The 13,637-nt window shown below is 42.2% G+C and overlaps 1 protein-coding gene across 2 annotated transcripts in view; it reads right to left on the bottom strand.

The window, feature by feature from the left end:
- Positions 1-1,622: 1,622 nt before the first annotated feature.
- LOC139381826 (extracellular tyrosine-protein kinase PKDCC-like) overlaps positions 1,623-13,637 on the bottom strand; it is a 33,989-nt gene continuing 21,974 nt past the window's right edge. For both annotated transcript variants that reach the window (XM_071125628.1, XM_071125629.1), the window contains exons 5-7: positions 13,226-13,333; positions 6,124-6,297; positions 1,623-5,028 (exon numbers count right to left, since the gene is read on the bottom strand). In XM_071125628.1, coding sequence (XP_070981729.1) covers positions 4,943-5,028; positions 6,124-6,297; positions 13,226-13,333 — 368 coding nt within the window. In that variant the 3' untranslated portion in view covers positions 1,623-4,942. The remainder of the gene's footprint in view (positions 5,029-6,123; positions 6,298-13,225; positions 13,334-13,637) is intronic.

The raw sequence follows: 13,637 nt of genomic DNA on the forward strand, positions 1-13,637 counted from the left end.
CGTAATCTCCAGCTGCAGTATTTTTCCGTTTTCTTCTGATGAGAAGCCAGCTGCCACCACTGATAGATTATCAAATAGATATGTGAAAAACACCTTTAGGATTGATTCTAAACAGCTTTTGCCATGTTTCTGTCGATATTATGGAGCTAATTTGTAAAAAAGTTTGGCGTTGTAAGTGACTGCATTTTCCGGTATTTTTCTTAGCCAAACATGATGAACAAAACGGAGCTATTTCATCTACAGAAATTATCTTTTTGGAAAAAATGAACATTTGCTATCTAACTAAGAGTCTTGTCATTGAAAACATCCGAAGTTCTTCAAAGGTAAATTATTTTATTTGAATGCTTTTCTTGTTTTTGTGAAAATGTTGCCTGCTGAATGCTAGGCTTAATGCTATGCTAGGCTATCAATACTCTTACACAAATGCTTGTGTAGCTTTGGTTGAAAAGCATATTTTGAACATCTGAGATGACAGTGTTGTTAACAAAAGGCTAAGCTTGTCTTTCAATATATTTATTTCATTTCATTTGCGATTTTCATGAATAGGAAACGTTGCGTTATGGTAATGAGCTTGAGGCTATGATTACAACTTCTTCCGTGGTGCCCCAAATCCTAATGAGTTAATTGTTACATGATTAATTTAATTGAGTAACAATTAAACATTATGTATTTTATCCACTAACTGTCACCAGATTAATGAAAGTAAAGTCACAACAAAAGTGTTTGTAGATTATGAATGGTGCGATGTCGCTGAAGCCAATACTCAAGTTCCCTGTCTCAACCTGCTGCACTTAATAATATAGTAATAGTAATAGTAGTTTATTTAATTTTTACATTTAGGCCATACTTGGCAGCTAAAAGCTGAATTGCAGTACAGAAGTACACCAAAACAAAAATAATATTACATTGCTTTAAACGTAAAACAAACAAGCATCAAGTCTATATCTTCAGAGGGAGCCTGCGTTTGGTGAAGGCATCTACCAGTATTCTGCTAGCAGTCTACTTCAATGGTAGCCAAGTTGTATGGTAGGGACAAGGTTGGTGATGACAATGGTGGTGGTGATGGAGTTGGCTCACTGGAGTTGTCCTCAGACGTTGTTTTCATCATTCCTCAGCTCTCTGTAGCTACTGGACGATTCCTCCACCAGCGACGTGTAGCACCCACTTGGGTGACGCTTCTTCTGCTGCCTATTCTGGAGCTTAAAGCTCACCACACATACGTCCAATGTATAAAGTAATCCAATAAGGGAGCCCTCTTCCGTCTCCACACTGCAGGCCTCACACTTTGGATGGTGAAACAAGAAGCTGTGTCAAGAATGTGTCTTTTGAATGCAAACAGGCAGCTTGCTAGCTAACAAGCTAACTAACTAACTAACTAAGCAAACCAAACAAATCAACCTCCAATCATTTCTACAACTCCCATTTTGGATCAAAATGTTGAATTAGCATTGAAAAAAAACAGATTTCAAATAACAAAACAAATAAACAAAAATCAACTAAATATGTACAATATTTACAGGACCTCTCAACATATGCTGTATTTGCAGCGTCATGGCAACCAAAATAAAAATAATTTACTGTAACTCAAATAAACACACACAGAGATGTCTCACTTGCCACAAGGTTTTTATTTTTTTCATATAAAAATAGCCATCTCATCATTATCATCAAAAAGTAACAATGACCAATGTACACAAAGTGTGCTTTTGTAGAATTCACTTTTGATTCATTCTTTTCACAAGGAGTGCTTTCACTGAAAGCAATGTCTCTTTGATACTGTCTGTTGAATTATCTAAAGGTTAATGTCACATTTCCTTAGGAAATTAGAATAGAGCGAGATTACATCCTGCTTTGTTCGCTCTAAACCCAGGGTCATATTCATTAGAGCAAATTGTAGCAAAGTTTCTGCAATGTAAAACAAAGATTAGTTTTTATTGGACAAGTTTGGGTAGGTCCTCCCTGTTTTAGTCAATTTTCTTCCATTTGGTACCTAATGAATACGACCCAGGAGTGGCACACACTCGCAATAAATACACCATAAAATACACCATAAAAATGTACCCTCTCAAGGAGGTCTCTACACTACAATAAATTTGGTCAACATGCAAAATCAACAATGACACAATATTCCAAATTAGTCCTTGATTTGTCGATATCAAAACAGTTTCTTCATTTCCATCAACATTGGATTGAAAAATAACATTTTATCTGATAACTCAGATGTAACAATCATCTGTGTTATAAGTGCAGATTCTTCATTCACTAAGATTTGGAATCAATCACACTTTCTGAGATGCTTATTGAAAGCATAGAGAAACCCTGTTTGAAAAGAGAAAGTGCTGTGGGTCTAATACAAGACTGGGGGAGGGAAAGGAAACAGAGAAAGAGAGACAGGTGAGGGGATAAGGGAGGAGGGAGAAAGTAACACTCAGCATTAGAGAATCTGAAAATAAGTCCTTTGCCCACACCTTTGTTTCCATCTGGACAAAAGCCTGAACATTGTATGAAGACGTACTATTTAAACATTTTTCTTGGGGTAAACCCCTTATTTTTGGAATATGTTTGTCTCGGTGAGTACCTTTCCTAGTGTTCGATGGTTGGCTGAAGGTTTGTACAGACGTAGGCTTGAAACCGGCACAGACAATGATAAAACATGCTACAGTACCATAAGGAGATCATTTTGACCAGACTCCATGGGAAGGTACAAAAGTATGTGGACAGCCTTCAAATGAGTGTAGTTGGCAATTTCAGCCACACCCATTGCCGACAGGTGTATAAAATCGAACACACAGCCATGCAATCTCCATAGACAAACATTCACAGTAGAATGGCCCGTACTGAGTTCAGTGACTTTCAACGTGGCACCGTCATAGGATGCCATCTTTTCATCAAGTCAGTTTATCAAATTTCTGTCCTGCTAGAGCTGCCCTGGTCAACTGTAAGTGCTGTTATTGTGAAGTAGAAACGTCTAGGAGCACCAACAGCTCAGCCACAAAGTGGTAGGCCACACAAGCTCAGAGAATGGGAATGCCGAGTGCTGAAGAGTGTACGCATAGAGCATAAAAATGTTGTCCTCGGTTGCAACACTCACTACCGAGTTCCAAACTGCCTCTGGAAGCAACATCAGCACAATAACTGCTCATTGGGAGCTTCATGAAATGGGTTTCCATGGCTGAGGAGCAGCACGCATGCCTAAGATCACCATGCCCAATGTCAAGCGTCAGCTGGAGTGGTGTAAAGCTCGCCGCCATTGGACTCTGGAGCAGTGGAAACACATTCTGGAGTGATGAATCACGCTACACCATCTGGCAGTCCGATGGACAAATCTGAGTTAGGTATATGCCAGGAGAATGCTACCTGCCCGAATGCATAGTGCCAACTGTAATGTTAGGTGGATAAGGAATAATGGTCTGGGGTAGTTTTTCATGGTTCGGGCTTGGCCCCATAAGCCAGATGTACACCGATTTAGCTGTCCCAGACAAGTTGTTGAGATCGGAGACAAAATCCTCATCCCTACAAAGGGGCGACGCTCGTTTAATATGAATGGGTCAGAGATGCAATTTTGAGGGCTACTGATCTCGTCTTTGAGCAGTCCCAGGCGTCCCCATATTTTCAAACATGTTTGATTTCAATCGGCACAAAATCTGAAATGCTCTTGTTGTGCGAGATGTGCGATGAAATGTTTTGAGAACGGTGATGAGCAATAACCAACGAGAGCTCGCCAGAGAAGAAGCCAGTGAGATGATGCCGTCGTTTCGCATCACTCAGAATGTGTAGACTCTCGGGAAGGTGTGATGAATACTACTAGTATGCATTTGTACTTGCCTTTAAATCAAAAGACTCAAATTGTTACAGCTGTGAAGTTCTAAAACAATCTTATTACATTCAAAATGTCGGCTAGATATTTCAACTCTGTATGGCGAGCGTGAAAATACTTGATGCTGCTTTGAGCCACAGCTCGTTGTAGCCACATTACATCTAATCACATCCTCACATCATTTTGTGTGCGCACCACTACGTTGGCAAGACAAAAAGAAAACTACAGGAAAGATGGTTGTTTTAATGTGAGAGGTTTAGCGATGTTAGGACTTTGAAAGACGTGTAGTGTACACCCGGCTTTAGTTCCGGTGATTGGAAATCGTAACGCTACAGCATACAATGAGTGACATTGTAGACGATTCTGTGCTTCCAACTTTGTGGCAAAAGTTTGGGGAAGGCCCTTTCCTGTTTCAGCATGACAATGCCTCTGTGCACAAAGCGTGGTCCATACAGAAATGGTTTGTCGAGATTGATGTGGAAGAACTTGATTGGCCTGCACAGACCCCTGACCTCAACCCCATCAAACATCTTTGGGATGAATTGTAACGCCAACTGCGAGCCAGGACTAATAGCCCAACAGCTGTGCCCGACCTCACTAATACTCTTGTGGCTGAATGGAAGCAAGTCTCCGCAGCAATGTTCCGACATCTAGTGGAAAGCCTTCCCAGAAGAGTGGAGGCTGTTATAGCAGCAAAGGGGGGACCAACTCCATAGTAATACCAATGATTTTGATGAGCAGTTGTCCACATACTTTTGACAATGTAGTGTAGTTTAGGGGGCACAGGAGGGAAATCTCAGGCGTTCACTGTCACCCTTCTTAGCTAGGAGGGTAACCGCACTATACCCTGAGCTATTGCCTTGCACAACCCAGCATTTTCCTTCGGAGAAACATATGAAGAGCAATATTGTAAAATTGTTCTCCAAGTTATATTATTGCACTTCAGTGTGAGCTGGTTTGGGCTTCTCTATGCCCCATGAAGGGTGTTGTCTAGGATCCATCTTCAACTCCCTCTGTCCGACCCATCCAATGGGGTGACTCACTAAGCCGTGAGGGCATGCCCCAGGAGCAGGTTAGCCAATCAGAGCAAGGTTTGGCAGTTAAGTCTCCTCCCCCTCCATTGATTCAGCTGCCCACTCTGACGTAGGTGACCCGTCCCTTGGCAGAGCTCAGACTGGCAGTGCCCGTCTTGAAGAATACAAGTTGGTGACCTGGGGACAGAGAAGAAGACAAAACATTTCAATAAATGTGAATAAAAAGTGGAAAAGTAGGAGAGACCATAAGAGGAAGACATTGTGTTAAATGAGCTGAATGTACCCTAGCAAATGCGTACCTTCTGCAATGTATTATTTGTTAATTGCATGAATGCCATGACAATCGTACAACGCCAGAAATGGCAAATAAATTGAGAGACTGAAAAGAAAGAACTGCGGTGTGTAGAGGAGGTAGAGACAGAGAGAGATACTGTATGATGGGTGAGAGGAGGACGAAGAGTGAAGAGAAGGAATATGAAAGTGCTGTGGGTCTAGACGTGCCTGGTTCAATAAATAGTGATTTCCATGCTGATGTGCTCCTCTCAGACTAAGCTCTAATGAAGTGTGTGTGTGTGTGCCACCTACTAGAAAGGAGGGGTTAGTGATGAGAGACGACGGTACTGAAGGCCCTGCCTCTGTTTGATCAGAGAGACGTCTGACAACGCTGTGTACTTTACCTCCCACACACACGCACACACACACACAGGGAACTTTATGAACAAAACACACAGATACACACAGGCAGCCACACGAATGCAACCCACACATTGTCTTCAACCATACAATGATAACCCGCCTGGATTTTAACCTTCCCAAGTTCTCTCATGTCAACCCGCTCCTCCGAACACTCCATTGGCTCCCAGTCGAAGCTCGCATCCAACTCTGTTCTGCCACCTCAGGTCTCTTGGCCCTCCCACAACTACGGGAGGGCAGCTCCCGCTTATCCCAGTCCAAGCTCTTCTCTGTCCTGGCACCCCAATGGTGGAACCAGCTTCCCCCTGAAGCAAGTACAGAGTCCCTGCCCATCTTCCGAAATCCTCCTCCCCTTCCTCCTCCTCACCTCAATCACCCTCCCCTGAACAAATATCAATAATAATTGATATCCCTTGTAGCTCTGACTCTACTGATAGCTATGCTATTAAGGAAAATGTACTTTCTATGCCTGTGATATGTGGTTGTCCCACCTAGCTATCTTAAGATGAATGCACTAACTGTAAGTCGCTCTGGATAAGAGTGTCTGGTAAACGACTGAAATGTAAATTTAACTCTTACCTGTCCAGGTGGTCTGATTGGTCACTACAAATGCTTGGCACTGGGCATGGCGCTCACACACACCAATAGCCTCTGTGATGCTGAAGACTGATAGCAGACATCCATCGTGCTGATAGGATGGCCAGCAGCGGTAGTTCTCCTCAGGAATAGAGGCATCCACCACATGCTTATAGTCTGGAGAAGACAAGGAGAGAAGTAATTTAGTTAGCAAGGAAGGGTGTGTGTGTTTGTGCGTGTGTGTACGAGCATGTGTGTGTGCGTGCATATTTGTCACTGGCTGGGAGAGATGCACTGAGGGTCCTGTACACATGTAATGAGGTAGCTCATTGTGTGAGGGAAAGGGAAGGGGGACACCTAGTCAGTTGTACAACTGAATGCCTTCAATTGAAATGTGTCTTCTGCATTTAACCCAACCCCTCTGAATCAGAGAATACTGTACCTATCACTCCTAAATCTTAAATGGGAACCCCCCCCCCCGCCCCCCCCAAACTTCTCCCTCCAACTATTTTTATACTTTGAAATAAAAGGTGATTCATAAACAAATGAGATTGCATTTGAGTGTAAGCAGTTGCAATTTAAATGTACATTTACTATGCCAATAATTAGTATATCAAATTACAGAGTGAATGACAAAATGCTCAACAGTGTTTTAACCAGATTCAGTGTTCCACTAAGGATCCACTAACATAATGAGTGTGTTCGATGGACATTTAATAAGAGCAAAACAGAAATCGAAAAATACAAAATAAATCAAATTAAATAAGTTTGCTTTGCCAAGGCTCATATCAAAATACTGCTTCTAGCCAATAGCATGTCTGTTGTAGAAAATATAATAGTCTGTTTTGTGTCCTGGGTTTTATGCTCAGTAGAGCAAGCCTTATTTCTCAGAGTGTTCTCAAGTGGAACAATAACTCCATAGATATGCTGTACAACCACAGTACGTTACTGATTAAGCCTGACCAGACATGGTTAGCTGGATCTGATGTGGAAAATAGAATCTTGAGTGCATGGCTACCCAACGTAGTTGCAACTAACCATATACAAGTATCAATAAGTAGTTTGAATGGTCAGACTTTTGAATTTCAACAATTAATTTCAACATTCCAAACATGCTCAATGGGTGACATGTCAGGTGAGTATACAGGCCATGGAAGAACTGGGACATTTGCAGCTTCCATTGTGTACAGATCCTTGCCTGCCCATACCATAACCCCAACACCCCCATTGGGGCAAACCGCTCGCCCACACAACAACATACACACGGTCTGCGGTTGTGAGGTTGGTTGGAGAGTCAGCCAAATTCTCTAAAATGACGTTGGAGGCGGTTTATGGTAGAGAAATTAACATAAAATGATCTGGAAGCAACTCTGGTGGGCATTCCTGCAGTCAGCATGCCAATTGCACACTCCTTCAAAACTTGAGACATCTGTGGCATTGTGTTGTGTGATAAAACTGCACATTTTAGAGTAGCCTAAAACAATCAACTTCTTGATATGCCACACCTGTCAGGTGGATGGTTTATCTTGGCAAAGGAGAAATGCTCACTAACAGGGATGTAAATACATTTGTAGACAACATTTGAGAGAAATAAGCTTTTTGTGCTCATGGAACATTTCTGGGATCTTTTATTTCAGCTCCTGAAACATGGGACCAACAATATACATGTTGCATTTAGATTTTTGTTCAGTGTAGTTAAGTCTAATAAGACACAGATTTGTTCATATGCCTTAATAACAAACTGTAAATATTAATACAATTGTTAAATATCGAGCCTAGCTGGTTTATCCACTGAAAAAGACAGCAACATGATTGGCTGAGATAATGAGTGGGCTGGATATGCCGAGAGATGAGTTCGGATTGGTCTGCCATGTAGCGCGCTTCTGTCTATTTGAGCGTAGTAAAACTGCATAACTGTTGCACTCCACTTTCTGGAGGACCGAGTTTTAAAATCAGTGGAATTAGACTTTGATAGCTAAGGAGATGGAGAAAACACTTGTCTCTGGATTACTTCTTCAAACTAAGGGCAGCCATAGCATACGTGACAGAGAGCGAGAAGCATACACCCAGATAAGATAGTCTAGCTTACTACATTTTCAGATATTAAACATTTCTAATTTTGTCAGAATGTAGTTTTCAATTCAAGTTAAAATGTACTGTTAGCTAGGTAGCTAACATTAGATGACTGGCTCATTAGCTAATGTTACGTGTATGATCTGTGTAGTAATATTATTTGTATATCAGAGCCATTTGCATTGCTAGTTGTAGCCTAATGTTAGCTAGCTAGCTAACATTGAACCTGCTAGGTTATCTACCTGCTGATTCATGCAGGGTAGTAAAGTCATGAGTTGGGATTATGGTTCATTGTTTAGCTAGCTAACTACATGTCTTAACAAAATACTATTATGTAAGTACCCATTTCAATAGAATGTTCATGATGTCACTGTGACAGCTGTTGATAGACGTAACTGGTAAATTCACTCTGGCTATCTACTTCGATTTCAGAGCACTCTCGTCTGAGTGTGCCAGAGCGCAGAATATCTGACACATTTATGAATGCGCAACACCCATTGAATATGGCCGGTGTCAGTAAACGTTGGCAAAAAAGTGTAAATTGTTACCAACAGCACAGTTGCAGTCACCAACGCTCTGGATAGCATAAAAACAGCCCAACCAGCTCTGCTACGGCAATTAAAATGGTCAGAGTGAGCTGGTCTCTCATTTGTGTCTGGAAGTAGCTCGCAAGCTAGCCAACTTTAGCCAGTTAGATTGGGTGCTTGACTGCTGTTGTTATGACAGAACACTCAGATCAACCCTTAAAGAGATGGGTGGGCTAAACCTTAAGAGGGTGTGAATGATGCTGAATGGGTGTAGACAAAGAAGAACTCTCCAGTAGGTGTACCAACACATTCAAAGGCCATTTTCTCAAAAGTGAGGTTTCAGGTTTATCAACTTTCAAAGCAGAATTACTTTCCCATTGTTCTTCACCTGTAGTGTATGATATAACATTTTCTAGCTCTGAGTCTGTACTTTTATCAAATGTAAAAAACAACATTTCAAATGTTGCTTCATGAGACTGAATCGAGCCGGTCAGTCACATATGCTGAGCACTTGTTGGATGCTTTTACTTCACTCTGTGGTCCAACTCATCCCAAACCATCTCAATTGGGTTGAGGTTGGGGGATTGTTGAGGCCAGGTCATCTGATGCAGCACTGCATCACTCTCCTGTTTGGTCAAATAGCCCTTACACAGCCTGGAGGTGTGTTTTGGGTCCTTATCCTGTTAGGAAAAAAATGATAGTCCCACTAAACATAAACCAGATTGGATGGAGTATTGCTGCAGAATGCTGTGGTAGCCATGCTGGTTAAGTGTGCCTTGAATTTTAAATAAATCACAGACAGTGTCACCAGCAAAGCACCCCCACACCATCACTCCTCCATGCCTCACGGTGGGAACCATACATGTGGAGATCATCCGTTCACCTACTCTGCGTCTCACAAAGACATGGAGGTTGGAAATAAAAATGTCAAATTTGGACTCATCAGACCAAAGGACAGACTCCAGTCTAATGTCTTTTGTTCGTGTTTCTTGGCCGAAGCAAGTCTCTTCCTATTATTGGAGTCCTTTAGTAGTGGTTTCTTTGTAGCAATTCAACCATGTAGGCCTGATTCATGCAGTCTCCTCTGAACAGTTGACGTTGAGACGTGTCACTTACTTGAACTCTGTGAAGGATTTATTTCTGAGGCTGGCAACTGTAATGAACTTATCCTCGGCAGCAGAGGTAACTCTGGGTCTTACTTTACTGTTGCGGTCCCCATGAGAGCCAGTTTCATCATAGCGCTTGATGGTTTTTGTGACTGCACTTGAAGAACCTTTCAAAGTTCTTGGAATTTTCCGGATTGACTGACCATGTCTTAAAGTAATGATGTACTGTCGTTTCTCTTTGCTAATTTGAGCTGTTCTTGCCATAATATGGACTTGGTCTTTTACCAAATAGGGCTATCTTCTGTATACCACCCCTACCTTGTTATAACACAACTGATTGGCTCAAATGCATTAAGAAGGAAAGAAATTTCACAAATTAACTTTTAACAAGGCACACCTGTTAATTGAAATGCATTTCAGGTGACTACCTCATGAAGCTGGTTGAGAGAATGCCAAGTGTGTGCAAAGCTGTCATCGAGGCAAACAGTGGTTACTTTGAAGAATCTCAAATATAAAATATATTTAGATTTGTTTAACACTTTTTTAGTTACTACATGATTCCATATGTGTTATTTCATAGATTTGATGTCTTCACTATTATTCTACAATGTAGAACATAGTAAAAATAAAGAAAAACCCTTGAGTAGGTGTGTCCAAACTTTTGACTGGTACTGTATCTGCATGATAATGAGCATATGTGTCCCCATTCAGGAAACTTGGCATATGTTGCAAGTCACGACTTCACAGGAGAGCCGTTTGAACGTAAAAATACATTTTTGGGCAGAAATGCCATCATGAACATGTGAACTTTCATGTGACTTAATAACAAACTTGTATGCCATCTGTAAATATGAATAAAATTGTTAAATTATGAGCCTTGTTGGTTAAGCCACAGAAAAAGACAGCAACCTTCCAACTAGCCATGATTGGCTTTTATAATGAGTGGGCTGGACATGCAGAAAAGGAGTTTGGATTGGTCTGCCATATTGAAGGCGTCTGTCTAATTGAGCTCGTCAGTCTGTGTTGGTAATAAGTGTTGCTGTGGTTCATTGTTTACCTAGCTAGCTAGCTATATGTCTTAAGCTAAAGTGAACTGTTAGCTAGCTAGCTAACGTTAGCTGGCTGGCTCCCTAGCGGACGTTATTATTCATTTCCCAGGGCTGTTCACTTTTCTAGTTAGAGCCTAATGTTAGGCAGTGTTGGCACTTTGTTAATGGTTGTTTAGCTAGCTAACGTTAGCTGGCTGGCTCATTAGCTAACATTACGTGACGCGTGTACATCACCCATGGAATATGGCCGGTGTCAGTAAACGTCTGCAAAAAAAGCACAATGAAATTGTGGCCAGCAGAGCTGGTTAGGCTGTTTTCATGTTATCCAAAGGTATACAAATAATCGGCCAGAGTCGTGTGCGCTCCGAGAGCGAAACAAGATGGGTGGGGCTAAAGCTTAAGAGGGTGTGAACGATGCTGAATGGGTGTAGTCAAAGAAGAGCTCTTCACTAGATACCAAAATGTTCAAAGGTGATTTTCTCAAAAGTGAGTTTACAAGTTGATCAACTTTCAAAGCAGAATTACTTTCCCATTGTTCCTCAAATGCAGTGTATGATGTACCATTTTGTAGTCTCTACATTTATCCAATGTAAAAAACACCATTTCACATTTTGCTACATAAGACCGAATCCAGGTGGTGAGTCACATGAATCAGCAAAGAAAGACATGTTTCAGTAGCCAGTAGGTTGTGTTTTTAACTGAGACAGACACATATACCATCTACATGAAGCAGTGTAAGCGTCTGTACTTATCCTGCACAATCAGGATCCAGTTGTCCTATGGTCTGTGGGTTTAACTAAGCTTCACAGGACTGTGACAATGGGCCAGATCAGAAGAGGGCAGCTTCAAAGCAAGTCCCCACCCCCCTTTAAAAGCCTCCCAGCCCGTGAATCATTGAGTCCGTTTTTCTCTTCCTCTGTTACTTCATCTCTTTCGTCGTCTTGGAATCTAGTACTTTTAACATTTCCAGACTACTCTTTTTGGTGTTGGAATAAGGAATAGACATCACAACACTGCTCTCTCTCTCTTTCTGTCACTGTCTCTCTCCCCCTCAATCTCTATCCTTCCACCCTCTCTCTCTATACTGTATATACATTGATATATATATATATATATATATATGTGTCATGCCTGGCTGGGCCAGGAGTAGTCCTGGTGATTTACAGGGAAGGTTCAAACACACCTGTTTGAAGAGGAAGAAAGATGGCAGGAGGGGAGCAGGACAGAAAGTCTCTGTGTGCGACCTCTTCAAGATTTACTGTGTGGAAGTACACACACACGCATGCACGCACTCACAGCCACGCGCCGGCCCCCCTGCATGCGTGGCAGCAGACAGCAGTGCTCCGTGTAGTAAATAACTACAACTATTAGACGCTTTATGGCTGTAATTAATGCTTTATGGAGTGCTCGCTTTCTCTAAATGCAGAACTTAAAAGCTTCTAGAAATGGCATGATGGGGAGAGAAAACAAGGAGAGCAGGGGAGGAGGAGGAGAGCTGAAGGGAAGCATGCACAGGAGTGTAATCACGGGGGAAAAAAGCACATGACGCAAGGCCACATTCCACAAGGAAGCCCTGCATGGGCGAACACTGGCCACTGAGATTGACCCTACCAGTGTTCTTGTGTGATCGTGCTGTTCTGTGTCAGTGAGAGAGGAGCTCAGGTTGGAGACTGGAGAGTGAGAGGCCTACTGGAGCACCAGTGTCTTTGTAAAGGTTAAGGAGACACTGTGTTCGGCCCTTTGGGCTGTGAGCACTCGTCTGTCAATTACTGTCTGGGTTTACTTTACACTGCCAATGGAGCGAGGCGAGGAGACACTGAGGGAGGCCAGGAAGGGAGAGAGAAAGAACAAGTGAAAGTAAAAGATGACGAGCAAGGGGCACCAAGTGAATGTAAGACAGTGAAAACAGAATCCTCCAGAATGGAATGGAAAAAGGTGAAAGGATACAGAAGGAAAGCTGTCGAGCAAAGATGAGAAGGAGACAGACAGTGGGAGAGAGAGCAAGCTCACACTCACCCCTCTCCTCCCAATGCACCATGCAATTAGTAGACCTGTCAGTCTCTCCCATCCCCTATTGAGTTCCCTCCCGTTATATACATTTTCATATTTTTAAACTCATTACTATTATTTGTCCGGAGTATATCTGATCATGGCTCTATCTGATCATGGATCATCGCGCTCTCTCTCTCCCCACCTCAATCCCCTGGGCACACACACACACTGTTTATGTATCCTTGTGGGGACCAAACATTTGATTCCCATTCAAAATCCAATTTTCCCTAACCCCTAACCCTAACCCTTAATCTAATCTAACCTGAACCTGTTTGTGTGTGCGTGTGTGCATATTTACCTGTTATGTGTGTCTGTGTGCTGTTCTGCAGGTAAAATCCATTTCTGTACAGGTGCAATACTTTCTCCAACTGAAGCAGCGTCTCATCTATCCCCCATATCAGCTCTCCTGAAACCAACACAGGAAGTAACATTCAGATAGTGCAACACAGTTTCAACTCTACACGTCAAACAAAATTCCACAGAACAAAGGTTATGACTTATTATTATAGCGACATTAAAGCATACCATTCAACCAAATCTGTGAGGAACAAAAATGGCGTACAATAGCACAGACAAAAGAGGCCCAGCTCAGTCTTTGAACATGGATCAAGGGACATGGGGCAGTGTCTGTGTTTGCTTCCCTTAAAGTAGACACTGATCGGAGGTCGTTAAGCTCTCTGTCTGACTAGGAGAGATAGGATCACCTGACC

This window comes from Oncorhynchus clarkii, chromosome 23 (genome assembly GCF_045791955.1).
Source record: "Oncorhynchus clarkii lewisi isolate Uvic-CL-2024 chromosome 23, UVic_Ocla_1.0, whole genome shotgun sequence".
NCBI classification, from domain to species: domain Eukaryota; kingdom Metazoa; phylum Chordata; class Actinopteri; order Salmoniformes; family Salmonidae; genus Oncorhynchus; species Oncorhynchus clarkii.